This window comes from Sabethes cyaneus, chromosome 2 (assembly GCF_943734655.1).
Source record: "Sabethes cyaneus chromosome 2, idSabCyanKW18_F2, whole genome shotgun sequence".
NCBI lineage: Eukaryota > Metazoa > Arthropoda > Insecta > Diptera > Culicidae > Sabethes > Sabethes cyaneus.
The window spans coordinates 163591010-163608681 of NC_071354.1; the positions used below are offsets into that span (position 1 = coordinate 163591010).

Here is a 17672-nt window from a genome sequence, read left to right on the forward strand (position 1 = left end):
TATTTTTGGATGTAATTATAGTAATATGGGTGTTCAAAGTTCTTCCTATTACCCTGAAAGGTCATTCTTCATTGTTTTAAAACAATACAATGATATATCCTCGGAATGGCCATTCTGCGACAAGTTCCCGTGGGACCTCCTGTGGCCATAAAACTGTTTGGTTTGCAACACTGGCAATATGGGTGTCTAAATTCATGAAATTACTTCAGAAGGTCATTTTTCATTATTTTGATTCTATCTGATGATTTTGCCACGGCATGGCCATTCCGGAACATATTCCCGTGGGGCTTCACAGTTGTCCAAAACCAAAAATATGTGCGCATTAGAGTTTTGAGTGGGAAAACTTGATTTTAGGTTTATGGAACCTTTGGGAGAGTTTCTTGAAATTAAAAGTTCTATCGTATGGTGAAATTCAAATTTTGAATAATCCCCCTAAAAGTGAAATAAAAAATTTATTTTTCTGCAGCTTCAATATAACACATTGATGAGTTCTGCAAAGTTTTAGAGCATATTATTACAAGAAATTTTGCTGACGACCGTAACCTTCTGTCTCTTCAGCGAAGATAGAAAAATCCTATTTCTTAGATGTGAATCGTCAAAATCAGTTTTTCTATTTTAGCTTTTTTTGTAGTAGTTGTATGACTTTTTCAGGTTTTATAAAGTTGCACAAATAGCAAAGATACACAGCTTTGCCAAATGTAGTATACCTCTATCTTTGCTTGTTTAGGAGCTGTAAAACTTTTGTTATAATAAATACCCTAATTCTGACCCCGAATTACTCAACTATGCGCAAACAGATACAAATTACATTACATAAATCTGAAACTAAATAAAAAACTACAAAAAGTCAGGAAGTTTCATGTGTATCCGTCTGCGCATAGTCGCGTAATTGGGGATCAAAATTAGGGTATTTTTTTATATCAAAAGTTTTACAGTTCCTAAACAAGCAAAGATAGAGGTATACTACATTTGGCAAAGCTGTGTATCTTTGCTATTTGTGCAACTTTATAAAACCTGAAAAAGTCATACAACTACTACAAAAAAAGCTAAAATAGAAAAACTGATTTTGACGATTCACATCTAAGAAATAGGATTTTTCTATCTTCGCTGAAGAGATAGAAGGTTACGGTCGTCAGCAAAATTTCTTGTAATAATATGCTCTAAAACTTTGCAGAACTCATCAATGTGTTATATTGAAGCTGCAGAAAAATAAATTTTTTATTTCACTTTTAGGGGGATTATTCAAAATTTGAATTTCACCATACGATAGAACTTTTAATTTCAAGAAACTCTCCCAAAGGTTCCATAAACCTAAAATCAAGTTTTCCCACTCAAAACTCTAATGCGCACATATTTTTGGTTTTGGACAACTGTGAAGCCCCACGGGAATATGTTCCGGAATGGCCATGCCGTGGCAAAATCATCAGAGAGAATCAAAATAATGAAAAATGACCTTCTGGAGTAATTTCATGAATTTAGACACCCATATTGCCAGTGTTGCAAACCAAACAGTTTTATGGCCACAGGAGGTCCCACGGGAACTTGTCGCAGAATGGCCATTCCGAGGATATATCATTGTATTGTTTTAAAACAATGAAGAATGACCTTTCGGAGTAATTGGAAGAACTTTGGACACCCATATTACTATAATTACATCCAAAAATATAAAAAGTGCTTTAATTCCGGAACACATCCTCGGACTGCCGGATTTCCGGGAGCCAGATGAACCACTTCCGGCTCTGTTATAACCACACTGGAAGTCGATAAGTTCCTGAATCTTTTGGTGGTAAAAGTGTCCGAATCGGTCAAAAATCGCCAAAGTTACAAGCGTTTCAATTTGTGGGTACCCGGGTACCCTTGTCGAGCACTTAAAGGTGTTTTTTTTGTCGAACACATAACGGTTAAACGCATTTTTGTCAATCGAGATAAATGTATTTTGGTTTTTCGTAAAATTATTCTTAGATTTTTTATCTTATGAACGTATACTTTTAAAAGAAAGAAAATTTTCACCTACCGAAACTGAAGGAAAATATGCAAAGTAATACCATATATGCAACATATTTAGCAACAGTAAACTGCTCTTAAAATATTATTCCTTGGCTAATAATCCTACCTTCTTAAGTGACAAAATTGTCACTCAAAGGGGTTGTTGTGTGTTTGTGTGTTGTTACTGTTAAGGTATAATGGTCAAAATTTTAGATATAGAATTATACAACCAGAGTACGGTAGATGCTCCAGTAATAGTGGGATTATGCCGGGGGATAGTATTAGAGACAATTTGTTTGCTAAATTTATCAGCTTCCAATTGAACTATATGACAATATGGGGCGTCATAATGTTGCCTTTAAACATATACCAAAATTATACTATTCTGTTGGTTAATATATCCAAAAAATTGCTTTTCTTGACGTTAGTCTGTGCTCCTACAGTAGTACAGTCCTCTAATAGTGGAAAATATTCCTATAATAGTGGAATTTTGTTTTCCGCCTTTAGTAACGTAGACATGGCAGCCGGTGGATAAAAGCCTAAACAGAATGCTGCGTCAACGCATCCGTCAGCGTCAATTTGACAGTAAACCCATTAAAAATCTGTTAGAATAACGCAGACGGACGCGTTGACGCAGCATTCTGTTTGCTGCCCATAAATGAAAAATTGGCTAATATGCTATTTTTTCCAAAATTGAGATCATAATATCACATGATAGCATACACTCCAACCCAAGGTTAGTCAAGAGAGGTTTTCTGATGTTCAAATTTGTTTTTCACCCCCGCTGGGTAACCCTTGACGATCACCGAAATTTTCAAAGCGGAAACTGTTGAATGTATAAACAACGTCGTTGGTTGCTAACCAATCGTTCCGCGCACTTCTGTTCTACAAACTATGAAAACTAGATCACCTATTTTAACTCACCTTGCTCCAACCAATGTTCCCACGGAAGCCGATTGTAAAAAAATGTATTTTTGGAGGCACAGGACGTGAAACAATTTTGGCTAATATCCAAAATAAATGAGAAGTTGGCTAATATCCATCATGATTTCAAACCGCATACGCAGCAACCGATGTATTCTTATTTCGCATTTTTCCATCACACATTAAAACTGATCATGTGGTGCGGTGGTTTCAGACGTAAGGTTAGCAATCGCATGGTTTTTGGATCGAATCTGGTTATTTTTTCACATTGTATCTTTTTTTTACAATCAAGACGGCAGGATTCGCAGCATCCATTAATGACGGCATGGAGCAACTGCTTCTTCGTTCTGGCTTCAAGCGCTTGAAGCACACGCTTCGTTGGCAACTTGTCCGGGGTGCACGGATTACTTGTTTCGTCTTCACTTGTGCTTCCGTATTGTTTTAGGTAGTTCAAAGCCATTTTGTAGACTCACTAACACGAAATAATTCACAACGTATGGACGTTAGCCAAATTTGCTCCCGAATTGTAAACTCTACTTGTGTTTATAAATGAAAAATTGGCTACTGCGTTAAAAACGTCCGGCGGAGGGAATTTGGCCACATCTATCGCTGTTTGACTCAACGGTGTGGCTTCGGCGTGCACGAGGGGTAATATGCACATTAAACAGGTTGCCATTACCGCGTAAAACAATTTTTACAGACAAAAGTAATAAAATTTCATTTTTCTCAAGTTCATGTCGGTGGCATATTAGCCAATTTGTCATTTATGGGCAGTTTGGCCCTTAACAACGTAAGCTTGTAAAAATGCTTTGGTTTCCAGAGTTTTCATTTCTCCATTTCCAAATTTTGTATGCTTCTTCGAGAAAGATCAGCAAATATTTTAAAATAAAAAAAATTGAGAAAAAAAAGTTCCAACTTTGAAAAAAAATGCAATTATTTATAAAAATGCACTATTGAAAAACAATCGAGAGGAGATATGGTATACCAATTTTGAAAGCTAGTGGAATAGTCAACACATCTGGTAGAAAGTCATTTTTTGATATTACAGACTATGTTTACAATCAGCATTTAAAAAATAGTGATTTTTTCGGATTACAATACTTTAAAAAAATCATATTTTGCGAATTCCAACAGTAAAATCGAAATAAAAAAACACGTGTCGATTTTTTTTAACAAAGAACATAAAAAAAATTCCAAAGAGAAAAAAAAATTGACTGAAAATTTCCCATGTAATGACCCATATATTATTCGTAGTGTCAAAACTTCTCGTTTGATATTACAATAATTGAAATTTGATAAATTATCTTGATCAAAATCATTATAAATTATTGTTAATTTTGGTGTGGTGTATTCGATTGCTCATAACTTTCAAATTAAACGTCCAATCAAAAAATCATTCAATAGTGATCTATCCGGCTATGTTTACCTGCCAAATGAAACCAATAGAGCTGAAATCGGTTGTGTGGTTCCGGAGAAAATCGTGTCACGTAATTTTCACATTTTTGCTTATTTTTGGCGATAGAAAATTGAAGCACACACACACACACACACACACACACACACACACACACACACACACACACACACACACACACACACACACACACACACACACACACACAGAGAGAGAGAAAGAGAGAGAGAGAGACATTGCTCATTCGTCGAACCTGATCGATTGGTATATGTGACACGGTCCTCCGGGCCTCGGATCAACTTCGTGTTTTTCAACCAATTCCCAAACCTTTGTTATATAGTATAACAAAGGTAAAACATTGACTTTTGCCAAATAATACCAAATTCTTGACGATTTTTATGATTTCTAATTAGTTCACAGCCAGGCAGAGAAAAACCAATAAAATATTTCTTGGAGCTTATAGTCCCTAGGTTGATAAACAGATACGAACGCAAATATGTATATAGAGATATAGCGCCCTAATCGCTCAGTAAATAATAAAGGGTTAGATATGATAAACTATTATCCTTGCAACAATCATCATATCCTTCAATGAATACTTTACTAGTGGGAAATTACAAGATAGGAGCAAATTATGCACGTGATATTATAATGGAACTAAAGAATGGTAACGACTTCAAATTCAATTATTTACTTCGAGTATTACTTGTAATCTTCTCCAGTGATAGACAGTTAATGTGTATGTGGGTTACCGATTACGAAGAATTCTGAATTCCGACATTCGCGTAAAAAACAAGCTGCGCAAAAAGCGACTTTAGTGTAGGGGAATGTGGTCGTGGTTGGGCCACGTTTTGGAATTCGCCCATAACTTTCGTTTCAAAAGGATTTTTGGAAACCTAAATACATCGTTGCAAAGGTCTAGGAATAAGGTATATTTCCGGAAAGTTTTGAAGTGATTGCTTGAAAAATAAAAAAGTTATAGGTTTTAGGTGAAGACAAAAAATGTTGTCATAGTCGGGCCATGTTATACAGGTTGGGCCACCGCAGAAAATCTAAGACATACGTATTGAAATTCTATATAGAGACATGAAAAGAATGAATTCCGTGAATAACAAATACATTATTTTAACTTGCATTTTTGCGAAATTTTGGCGATCTTGTAAAATCAATATTGCTACAAGCGCCTTTTCCGAAGTGTACAACTACAATGAAAAAAAAAACAACAAAAATCTAGGTTTTTATCGTATTAATTTTGCTTTATTTCATCACATTTTACGTGACCGACATTCTCTAGCGATTATTGCACTTCTGCGCTTAAAATTATGGTGACCCAACCAGAACTAATCAAGTGGCCCGACCTTTACAAATAGCGCTTTTCTAGTATTTCACCTTAGCCTTCCCAAACACCTTACTGGAGGGGATTTTTCTATAGTCTTCGTGTGCAGCACAACACACTTCATACATTTTCAAAATTTATCTCGATAATTGCATTTCATGAATTACTTCTTAAAGAAAAGTTCATTGCGCCTGGAAAACTTTTCTTGTAAGATTTAGTAACTGAATTCAGTACGGGTGTATTGAATACACGATTGAAACTTACAATATTGTGAAAAGAAAGCTATCACAGTAAGAAGTTTTACAATGAGTTACTAAAACTGTAAAATCGTGATAGCCCGACCATAACAGTGGTCCGACGATAACGACAGTACCCTACATAACATTTTAATTTGAATATTTTTGCTGAAGACAGTGATTGCCTATTTTTCATACCTTTTATTGCAGTTCCAAAGTCTAGTTTAGTTTAGAATGTGTCTGACAAAACTGTTTTTTCGATATAATAGTACTTCTGCTTGTGGGTGCACATACCCCATTTTGGCTGGTCTGCAACAGCATTACCTAGTGTAAAATCTATTTAAAAAATTAGTTCCTGATAGATTGGCAGGACCTTGAACTGGTGCTGCTTTCCCCACATACACACACACATACATACATAAATGCGTACATACACAAATGGTAGTCTTAATCATTTATTACTGCTGACCGAATTGACGTGTTTCTTGGTATTTGGTAAGATTATTACCGGTCTATTGTCTTCTGCCAGCAATATCCTCTATCCACGGCAAATACTTATCCAGATTAATTCCTTTGGCTGTTTTTTGTCTTTCGTAAAAATAGTCCCAGGATTCGCATTGCAAATTTTCGTCCAAAAGGCCGACGACTCGAACGTCAATCCCATTTTCTTTAATGATTATTGCATCGCCAGCCATTGCAAACTGGCCCAGATGCAGATAGCGGGAACAATAAAACTTTACTTGCAGTGGAGTGCTTAAACGATACTGGACCCGAATGCCTTCGAGATGGATAAAAGATCCAGGATGATCGATGTGTGTTGTAAATTCATATAATTTTTCTCGTTTTTCATGCCACAGACAGCTCATCACTTGGCTAGGATTACTAGGTAAATATTGACAAAAAGATATGGTTTGAATGTTAATTCAAATTAATTTAATTCGAAAGTTATCTTATTTTGTTACCTCACACCCCTGTCTAGCTCTATGAGCGCTATCTTATTGTCCCATTTTTCGTAATGAAATGTCAAGTTATTGAACCATTCAGAACTGTTAGTACTATATGGAATGAAAACTCGACCTAAAATAGAAAAAAAGCATATACACACTTGACAATTGAACCCTGCTTCCTCACTGCTCGTCCATTACAATATGATAATAATAATTACTGACATTATTAACACGTGTTGGTTTTTTTTGATATGTGGAAGAAGGGTAAAACCAATTAGGAGAAAAAAGATGAATGAAGCCTTTTTAGTTCACGTTTCGTCAGTGGTCGTTAAGTAGTAAGTTATCGTCAGTGGAGAAGGACAGTTTTATTGAATAAATTTACGAAATAAGAATTGTAAAACATTACTTGATTTTTGGGCACACTTTACTGTGGTAAGCACGAATCGGTGACTAATAAGCGTTCCATGGCATACGGTTCTTGAAGAGGAACGTTGAGACTCTACCAAGCTTACCGTAGGTTGAGATGCTTTAAAAGAATCAGTGGATGTTTTCCCGGCAATTCCTTTGTGACTATCACACCCTGCAACAAAGAGCTTATTATATGGTTCTTTTAAAACATTAAGTTTTGCTAACTTGTTTTGGCAATGTTTGAGTGCGTGTAGTACTTTAAGATTTGCTTTATCCATACCATATACATTTGCAAAGATACTGCACCGATGTAAGTGATTCGATCTTTGGTGTCACCTGCAGCATACATTTGTATACCGACAATGAACCATTTTCCATCGAAGTAAGTAAACAAGCCACTACCAGATTTCATAATGTATTTATAGGTTTCTAAAAGTAAAATGAAAAGGGATAATCAGAAATTTTTAACATGCTAACGCATTTATTTCCTTCGCAATTTTGGTTCAAAATTTTTTACATCCAAATTTTGAATTATCATCCTCTCTTTTTACGACCGTTTCTTTTACGTTCCCCAATAGTGGACTTAAAACGAGACTTGAGTGTACTTCGAGTAGAAACAAACGACAAGGACCCTGGCGACGCAACGGATTTTGTGTTGGAAATTCGGAACATGAAATTGTCGGTAGCTAAATTTTCTCAGAACTACCCGTGTGCATTTCGAAGAAGTGAAGAGCCGCAAATTCGGCATCGTAGTGCTGTGAGAGGTATATGTTGGATTGTGGGAAAGGAACGATGGTATATACTTACAGGGATGGTTATACCATCTATGTTCTACCAAAGTTGCGGCAACACACACGAGCCGGTCCCAACTATTATTGTGATGGCCAAGGTAGAGAAGCGGTTGATCGGGTGGGAATGTAACAGATTAAGGATTATGGGCTGATTTTTTCAATATTTGCATTATTAACGAAGTTAATCCCGGTGTAATAGGGTTAGTTAGCATTCACGCCTGTCACGTCGAGGACCCGATATCAAATCTGCAGAAGTCACGAATAACCCAACGCTTCAAAGTGACTATAATCAACTATGAAAAGCGTTATTAACGTGTACAGACATTACCTTGAATGTGCTATTGATGAGATTAGACGAATTTTACACGCAATTGGGAGTCCAGGAAGACGACCACTACCCAGGAAGGACACGATGTCAAGATGATCATGAGAACTACAATGCTCAGGTCGGTCAAGAGGAATTCAAAACGATGATCGATAATTTACCAAGACGAAAACGGTCCATGACTAATCGACTTTTGCCTCCTTTAAGAACATCTCTGCCATCGTTACAGCTGGAGATCACCCAGCCAGACGGAATCACAAATGGACGTTTTGAGCATTTTTCAGACATTATCGATATCACAACTTATCAGGGTGCTAACGTTGATTCGGAAGTGATGGGGGCTAAGACCTTCCAGAAGCTATCCTGTAAACAACACACTATACCGGTGCCCGCCACGGTATAATCTAACACGCTTCATGCAACCCGATGTCTCCGAAAGCTACGCGTCATTTCTCTAAGCCGCCTCACTTCAGCTCAGTTGGAGTAAGAGAGAACGTTTGACGCAACAAATGGTTTGACAAGTGACGAAAAGGATATTGGATAAAAAGGGCGAAGAACTCGGTTAAGTGCAGTACTGTACTGTTCTCAAGAAACTCGAAAATTCTATCAAAAACTTTTCGTATCTCAACATGTAAAAGGTTCAATGTACAAATGAGAGATTTTCTTTGCGTCTTCTCTCCTACCCTTGTCACGGCGGCATAAGCGCATTTCAACCCAATTTTTCTTGAGGATTAGCTATAGCATTAGCTAGTCAATAACGCCAGCAACCGTTTTATTTATTTTTTTATAGTCACTTTAACCAGCTTGGGTTATTCGTGACTTCTGCAGGGTTGGGATTTGAACCTTTTACCTCGGCGTGAGATGCGTGAATGCTAACCACTACGCCGGGACTGACCCTAACCGTTTTATACATTCAAGTGTATTTTTATCACAGAGTTATGCCTAAGAGAGGAGGCATAAAGAGGGTCTCTCATTGGCACATTAGACCTATGACATGTTGCTCGAGAAATGTGCAGAAATAGTTATGGAGGAATTTTTAACATACGATCGTGAGAGGCGATGGTGATCTAAAGGTGAAAGCAGAACAATGATGAATAGACCAATGCCCTGTTTTGTTGATTTGATCTTTACAATGAGGCGAGGTTAATTAATTTTTTATAACGATAGTCTTTCCAATAGACGGAGGGAACGGTAAAAGAATGTAATAAAGTCAAAGGTTTTTATAGTATCCAAACAAAGTGCGACAAGGCATGAAGCGGTAAGAGCGGAAATTAGGAAAGGGAGGGTCATTAAAGCAACGCTTACTAGGTTCGTAAATCGTTTCTCACTATCCAAGCTGGGAACTAAGTTATAAGGCCCTAAGCTGCCCATTCTCTCCGCACCCTACACTCGACAGTTATTGAGTTGAGTCGAATTGATCGACGATACTCACAGAATAGGGCCCATAATAGGAAAAAAATGAATTATTGAATGACGTGAGGCAGAAACACTCCTCCCCAGCTGACCTCGAAGTACGATACTGGTCTAATGAGCCAGTCGTCGTATGTTCGAATCTTGTGGTTTACAGCCTATTATTCAGGAACTCCTATTCCTACTTGTGGTACCAACCGGGATACGAGCAACCTTGGGGGAGGGCTCTTTCGAGCATCGTTGGTCCTCCGGCGAAACAGGGGGTTGGTTGCAGACTTTGCAAGTTACCACCACAAATGACTGGACTGGAACAGAAAAGAAATGACAGACTAGAATAATCGGAATAGATCCACGCGACGAAAAAGGCCTATGTGAGTTTGTGCCGCGAGCCGAAATGTGTCGGGATAATAATCTGAATGGTAGTATTCTGACGGACGATCGCGACGTGACCGATAAATGGAATGGAAGCAGTACTTCGATGAACACGACCGAACTATGGCGGCGGGAAGAGCGATTTCACCGGTGGAATAAACGGGGAAAAGGTACTAGCCCTAACGATAGGGGTTAAGGAGGCCATCATGCAGCTAAAGAACAATAATGAGCTGGGAAAGATGGCATCGGAGCGGAGCTTATTAAAATGGAATCAGAAAAGCTGATCATTTGTATGCACCGGCTAATTGTTAAATTTTGGGATACAGAACAGCTACAGGAGGAGTGGAAAGATGGTGTTGTCTACCCGATCTACAAAAAAGGCGACTAGTTGGACTGTGAGAACCGAGGTGAGAACTATCGAGCGATCACTTTTCACAATGCCGCCTCCAAAGTGCTGTTCCAAATCATTTTCCGCTGATCACCAATTGCGAACAGATTTTTGGGAACTTATCAAAGGCTTCGTTGAAGATCGGTCTACAACGGATCAAATATTCACACTGCGGCAGATCCTTCAAAAGGGCCGTGAATATAGAGTTCCCACGCACCATTTGTTCATTGACTTCAAAGTCGCATATGATGACATCGACCGGAAAGAGCTATGGAAAATCATGAACGAGAACAGCTTCCCCAGGAAGTCGATTCGTCTGCTTTGCCGATGGCATGGAATGATGTGGACATGGATGGGCTTCACAAGCGGTCGAGCAGACTAAGCTCCAACAAAGTGTACCCTGTACAAGACACTCCGGTTGTTCTCTACGGGCATGATACATGAACGATGCTCTACCGTGACCGTGAACTCGTACAGCTCTACAGCGAACCATGTATTTAAAAGGAGGCTACAGCTGGACGGATATGATGCGCAGGGCATGTTGCAAGAATGCAGGACAACTACCCAGCAAAGATGGTGTTTGCCTCTAATTCGGTAGAAACAAGATGACCAGGAGCACAGCGAGCAAGATGGTTAGACCAGGTGGAGCGACATCTGGCGGAGAGTACTCGGTGTCCGAGGAATTGGAGAGCGGTAGCCTACAATCGAGTGAACTATAGAAATCTTGTTTAATAGGCTTTGTCTTAGGACAGCAAAACACTTAAGTAATTAATGTTCGAATATCGGTTGGGAGAGACTGTTAGAGTCAATAGGGTCGTAGCACTGGCGCCGCAATTGTCTTGTACTCTAACTGTTGGTTGCGAAGTCTGTCGTATAAAAACAGAAGGTCAAGTTTCGATAACGGAATGTAGCATCTAGGCCTTGTTTCAAAGCGGAAACACAGTGACGGAATAGACTTCACTGATGCAGCAAGCAACGGAGATGTGCCACGCCCACCGAAGGGACCTTTAACTTAGTCACTAGTCAGCTATTTGCATCAATTGGTTGCCAAAATGTGAGATACGGAGCGACTGTCAAAAGAGCGAGCGTATGAAAAAATGAGTCCGTTTTGCCTTATTTACAAGAAAGGCAAAAAACTGGATCGTGAGAAATACTGAATGCTTCCTAAAAGCTACTGCGCCGGCTTCATGGACGATCGGTCTGCAAAGGACCAAATCTACCTTGCGGTAGATCCTCCAAGTATGTCGCGAATTTTGACTGTCTACGCATCACCTATCCATCGATTGCAAGGTCACATAAGATAGCATAAACCGATAATACAAATGAATAATTTTGCTTTGCTGGTGATGTCAGCAGAAGACTTGAAACGGTGATAGACTAGTCAGACTAAAACGCGAAGCAGCTGAGATTAGAATGATGATAAAAACGTCTAAAATACAGAATGTAAGCAAACGGGACAGAGCCCGCTTAGGTTTGCGGATGGGTATGAGCATTCAACGAGTTTGTACCTTGACAGAAAACAATAATCAAAACCATAAGATTAGAAGGCTTATCGTTGGCAGATGTCGTGCCTGCTATGGACTTTTCAAGCATTTGTGGTCAAATAATCTGAGGCAAAGTGCAACTTGTACAAAATGCTAATTAGACGGGTTATCCTATATAAGCAATTTAAGAGAATCTATGAGCACTCGGAGTATTTGAACGATGACCCCAGTATTCAGAAAATGGCTAAAGCTGGACAACTTTTCTTCAAAATGGGGCGAAGTGAGCGAGGTGGTTAGCCTAGGTGAAAGATCGGTCTAGCAACTTGCCCCCCTAGTAATCACATTGGTCTAGATATATTCGTTTTCCTACTGATCTATAAAATTTTGACCAAAAATGTCGCTAAATGGTTCACAGCCTAAAGAGACCTACCATGCAAGCACCATATTTAAAACAGTGCCTAATTCTAAACAGTTACAAATTTTTGTTAAATAAATACAGTTGCAAATTTTTGTTAAATATTGACAAAACTCTAGTTATTTAAACCATTTTCAAAATATGAAATCATCATAGTGATTAAATTGTTTAAATAACTAGCATTTTGGCAGTATTTATGGAAAAATTACAACTGTTTGGAATATGGTGCTTGGACGGTATATTGCATTTCAATCGATTTGGTTAGGTTAGATCAATACCTTTAAATATCCCAAGGCAAATAGCTCCTTCGTATGTTAATTGGAAAATCTTTAGCGTATTACTGTGGCAGGTGCGTTCATCGGTAAGCTGCAACGATTTGTTTCCTAGTGATGGGACGATAATTTGTTCCAATTTCCATTCATTGCTTTCGGGGCTGAGACAGACAGGTCCAACAAGGACATTGAATAATACAACACGATCCATCATTATTAACAATATATCATCTTCCAAGCCTTCCACATTGAACTCGTTAGGATGGTATGTAGCTTCAATTGCTCGCTTCTCACCATCCTGTAGCAAAATCCACAGCTCACCAGTGTCAATTTTATCGCCATTGAGATTCAACAAACAATGTGCTACCGTAAGAACAAATCGATCATTCAATACTGTTGCCTCACACAGTACTGATTCTCGGATCGGGACCGTATGTATGATCCGTGCGTACCATTTCCAACTAGGATCTCGCCGTTCACCACAATTTTCAACTGACAATGTTATGCACGAGCAAATAAGGCTTTGCACAAAAACTGCTAGAATAAATAACCTCATCGCTTCTTATCTCTTGGATTGAATTTTTCAAACTGTCGCTCCTCACACTACACATGCAGCATAGAAAATGAACTTTAATCAGAATACTAGCATGAGTAAGAAAAAACTAACAAATCCGCTTGGTCATCCCGAAAAACAGTTGATAGCAAATTGAGCAAAACCAGAATGTCTGTGATATATTGAGTGAATTAAAAATACTTTTATAAATATAAATACAATTATATGTTACCCTGAATCGAACATCCACAATATTTTGAAGTAGAGGAAGTTAATTGAACAAATTGTAAAACTTTAACTTATCGGTGCAACCAAACTCTATCTAAACCAATGTTTATCCCATATCGAATTGAAAATAATTAACAAAACGCTAACATGCTCGGATGCTTTAGTTGACATGCTGTCTTGTGTATATAAAAAACTATGACCCATGAACATTACTAACTACGGTTTTCTAGCTTCATGAAAAATGCTTTTGTGAAGCTTACACCTATGTGTGTTGCAATTTAAATGTAATTTTTTTCAGTGATAACACTTTTTTGAATTTAGGTCATTTTTCACATTTTAGCTTAACTTATGTTGTTTCAGGTCTGCTCTGTGATTGTTTCTTTTTCAGCCGTCATGTTGTGATTTTTGTGGTGAGTTATCAAAAGCAAACTATATTTTTTCGCGTCAAATGCAGAAGTTTTGTGTAGCACACAAGTTAGGTATGTGTCTCAATAAAAGTTGGCTTTTTCTGTTCCGTGTATAAACGGTTGTACGTGGTTTGCTCGCACTACTTTGCTTGGTACAGAACTGCGTTCCCTTGGAATGAAGAAAAGCTTCGGCACGATTGAATCCGCCTGTAGCAGAAGTATTCTTGAGCGCACGTTACTGAGTGAAGTAGAACCGATATATAATGGTTGCCAAAAGGCCCAGAATTAGTGGAACGATCCAGGATTTCAATGAGCTGCAAATAATAGAGTTTTCGATTAAAAACGATTTGGCTAGTCTACGGATGCAGTTTCGCTCAATTTAAAAAATACAACGACAGTGGTCATTAATTTTTTTTTTGATTTTCGTTCTAATGCGCAAAATATTTACAAGATATTTTGAGTCTTGCTTGAGATACTGTAACTACGTACACAAATCAACTGGATCTTTCTTGAGCGAACAGATTTCTAACAGATAAGCGACGAATGGTGGCATGATAGTGCATTTTTTATACCTTACGGGTGAATGACTATACAATGTGTGTGTTTTAAATACCGACAAACATGCACTTACTTTTCATCTTTCTGCTCGGTGTTCCAGTCTGGTTCCTTCTTTACTGGAATTTGCTTTCGTTCGGATTCGATCAGCTCACCGACCTTGAATTTTTTCATCATATCACGCGCATCTGTGCTATGGCCAACATCCTCGAACGCTTCCGTAGCCTCCTTGCCGGCTTGTTCCAGTAGAACTTCTTCGCCACCGGGGTGCTAAAAGATTATAATGAAAAATAACGATAACATTATCTATATAGTTTTTTTGCTATTTCATCCACGATACAAGTATAACACTCCGTATTTGGTATCAAGCCGTACTGATAAGCATATATGTAGTAGGTGCAAAAAGCATGTCATCTCAACTGAACTCAACTTATTTCATTTCAAGTTGACTTTCCTGTAATAATCAACAATCATAGTGAATTCGTTTTGTTGATGTTCGTATGAGCTTCGTGAGAAGTAATAATTATCAACAAAAGTGAATGCGCTGCGTAATTATTTAAATATTTATTTGTCATGCCGCCTACTCTCCTGTTTATTCAAAGAGAAGGAGTCAATCCCGGCGTAGTGGTTAACATTCATGCCGCTTACGCCGAGGATTCGGATTCAAATCCCAACTCCGCAGAAGTCACGAATGGCCTAAGCTGTTAAAGTGACTATAAAACAAATTAAAATTAAATTCATCTTTTGCTTATTGCAACTGTATGTTATACTGTTTTACGCATATTAGAATTTATTACAGGAAAATGGATTTCGAATGCAAAAACGTCATATCATGTTTGTCACCTCGAAAACAAATGTCTAGCAAAAATGTGTCTTCATCGGACTTTATCTGGTAGGAAGACTTCACAATTAAAAATCGAAATAACAAACTGCAAAACCACCCATCGAAAAAAATTAAACTAAGCGCCAAATATCTTCTGAGGCATGTGTTGACGTAAGCACATGACCGAGCATTACGAGAATGCACATATGGCATAATCCTTCTAAGAAAGGTTAAGGTGAAATTAGCAGTCATCAATTCTGCCAATTTCAAAAGCAGTTTTTTTGTTTAAAACAAAAATTCTGTTTATGAAAATATATTCGCTGTGTTCAGATTGGCAAGAAGAATGCAGTATTTACATTTTACCAAACAGAACCCCGCTTTTGGGCCCAAAAACTGCTTCCGAAATTGGGCTCTCCGACGAAAAGTCAATGATCGATAATTTCCCGTTAAGCCTGTGCCTGTTAGTACCAAGCTTTGTTTTCGGTTTTTCGCTCAGTAGATGCTCATCTTCATAAAAAAGATTCCAAAAATCTGATTTCATTAATAAATCATCACAAAAACATGAGATTGATCATTTACCAAATATTCTTTCTGGATTGCTGAGAAAATTTACTCGCATTTTTTAAAGATTACGTTAGACTTTCACGTTTGATCGATTTCAAATCACTATTTGGCCTCAACCAGGCTAACTTATGATATTATTTTTTCAAACCTAAGGTAACAAAACATATACCTAACCAATCTAGGGGTTCAATGTTAGCGTATCTGTTATGTATCTTTTCCATGCGGCAACGTCATTGGTTCGTTTACTTATTACCAACATGCAAAATATATAAATACCTGCATATCTAATCTTTGATATAATCAAGTATATCTAATCAGCGAATAGTATTATCTTGTGTGTACTTAACAGCTCTTCGAAAAAATATTAGCAAGCTAATTATCCTTGGTTAGATACGAAATAACTCATGTAACAATTACCGGTTACCGGTTCTATCTTCTAACATGTTACAAGCCAAAAATGCGAGGCGCATCTTACAGTTAGCAGAGCAAGTCATTAACTGCTAGGTAATTGTTAGCACGCAAATTTCCGTCTGTGGCTTAGTAATGAGACTGCCGCGATTTAATGACAGTAAAACTGCTATTCATCAGTGGGCAAACTGAATGTTTTAAATGTTCATTTCTGCACAAATGGGATGTAACCTAAAATAATCACCATATTTGGCTATTGCCTATTGTCATTCATATAAGCCTTGATTGTACCTACGACCGTCTAGGTGCCTAATTGATTCAGACTACCATTAAACATATCACACCGTCTACGTGTCCGTAGTAAGATAGGTTCAGAAAGTAAAACGAGCATCTGCCTATGTACAGGTAAATAGTAGACTCGCAGCAGAGAATAGTTGAAGACATGATTATTGCAAATCATTACACCTAGGTAGCTTGTTGCAGACACGATAACTTGTACTTGATTTGTGCAAAATTTTCAGTCTGAGTTTAGCTTTTTTCTAAGTGGAAAATAATGCTAATATGTATCTACAGTTTATTTGGTCTTAACCAAAAAAATTAGAGAACGTCATAAAAATGATTGCCGTTTCCGCTGTTGACCTTGAACTCCGTTTGTAGAAGACAAAAGGCAATGATCGTCTATATGACAATGGAGCACATAAGATCGATCTAACAATATAATAAAACAAATCTGTTTATACCTACTGTATTGAAAATGCAATTTTAAGATTAAAATTATTAGTTTGTTAAAAACAGTTGAAAGTGTCTCATTTTCACCTATCGAGTTGAGTATGACAAAATTTGTAAAGCAACATGTAAACTAGTACAAGAAACTGCAGTAGACGAGCTTTCGTTTTTTATTACGTAATGCATATATCAGACGTGAAACCCCTTTGGAGGTCTTAACCTAGCCATGCTTAATTTTACTTATCGCTGAAATAACAGCTTATCAAAAAATAACCTCTATCTTCGCAAACATCAGTAATGAAATGTCATTCTGCATGAAACGTACACGTTGTCCCCGCTAAACTGGTATTGCATTTTCTCTCCTACAAATGCAAAATTTGCTTACCTCATTAAGGAAATCTGTAACATTGTAGACGTTGTTGTGAATCACAATCCAGGCTGACTTGTTTGTATTATGTGCTTTGATTTCTGCAAGCGAATATGTCTTTACTTCCGTCATTTTGAAAGGTTTTGTTTTTCAAAGTAAAAATTCCGAAACTTGTAAAAGATTGTGACACAGGCACTTTTTTGTTGCTATAAATTAACGCAAACGGCAACCTTAAAGCAACAATTTTAATGCTATTTCTTCAACACTCAACGCGGAACTGTCGAATGGGTGGAGAAAAATTACGAAAATTAAAGACAGCAAGGATGGGCGATA

At 37.7% G+C, this 17672-nt stretch overlaps 1 protein-coding gene across 1 annotated transcript; it reads right to left on the bottom strand.

Moving 5' to 3' along the window:
* Positions 1 to 13494: 13494 nt before the first annotated feature.
* On the bottom strand, positions 13495 to 17624 carry LOC128734399 (cytochrome b5). The gene is made up of 3 exons (XM_053828593.1): positions 17358 to 17624; positions 14528 to 14721; positions 13495 to 14210 (listed from the first exon to the last, which is right to left on the bottom strand). The coding sequence occupies exons 1-3, from the start codon at positions 17469 to 17471 to the stop codon at positions 14132 to 14134; spliced, it is 387 nt and encodes a 128-aa protein (XP_053684568.1). The 5' UTR covers positions 17472 to 17624; the 3' UTR covers positions 13495 to 14131.
* Positions 17625 to 17672: the final 48 nt, after the last annotated feature.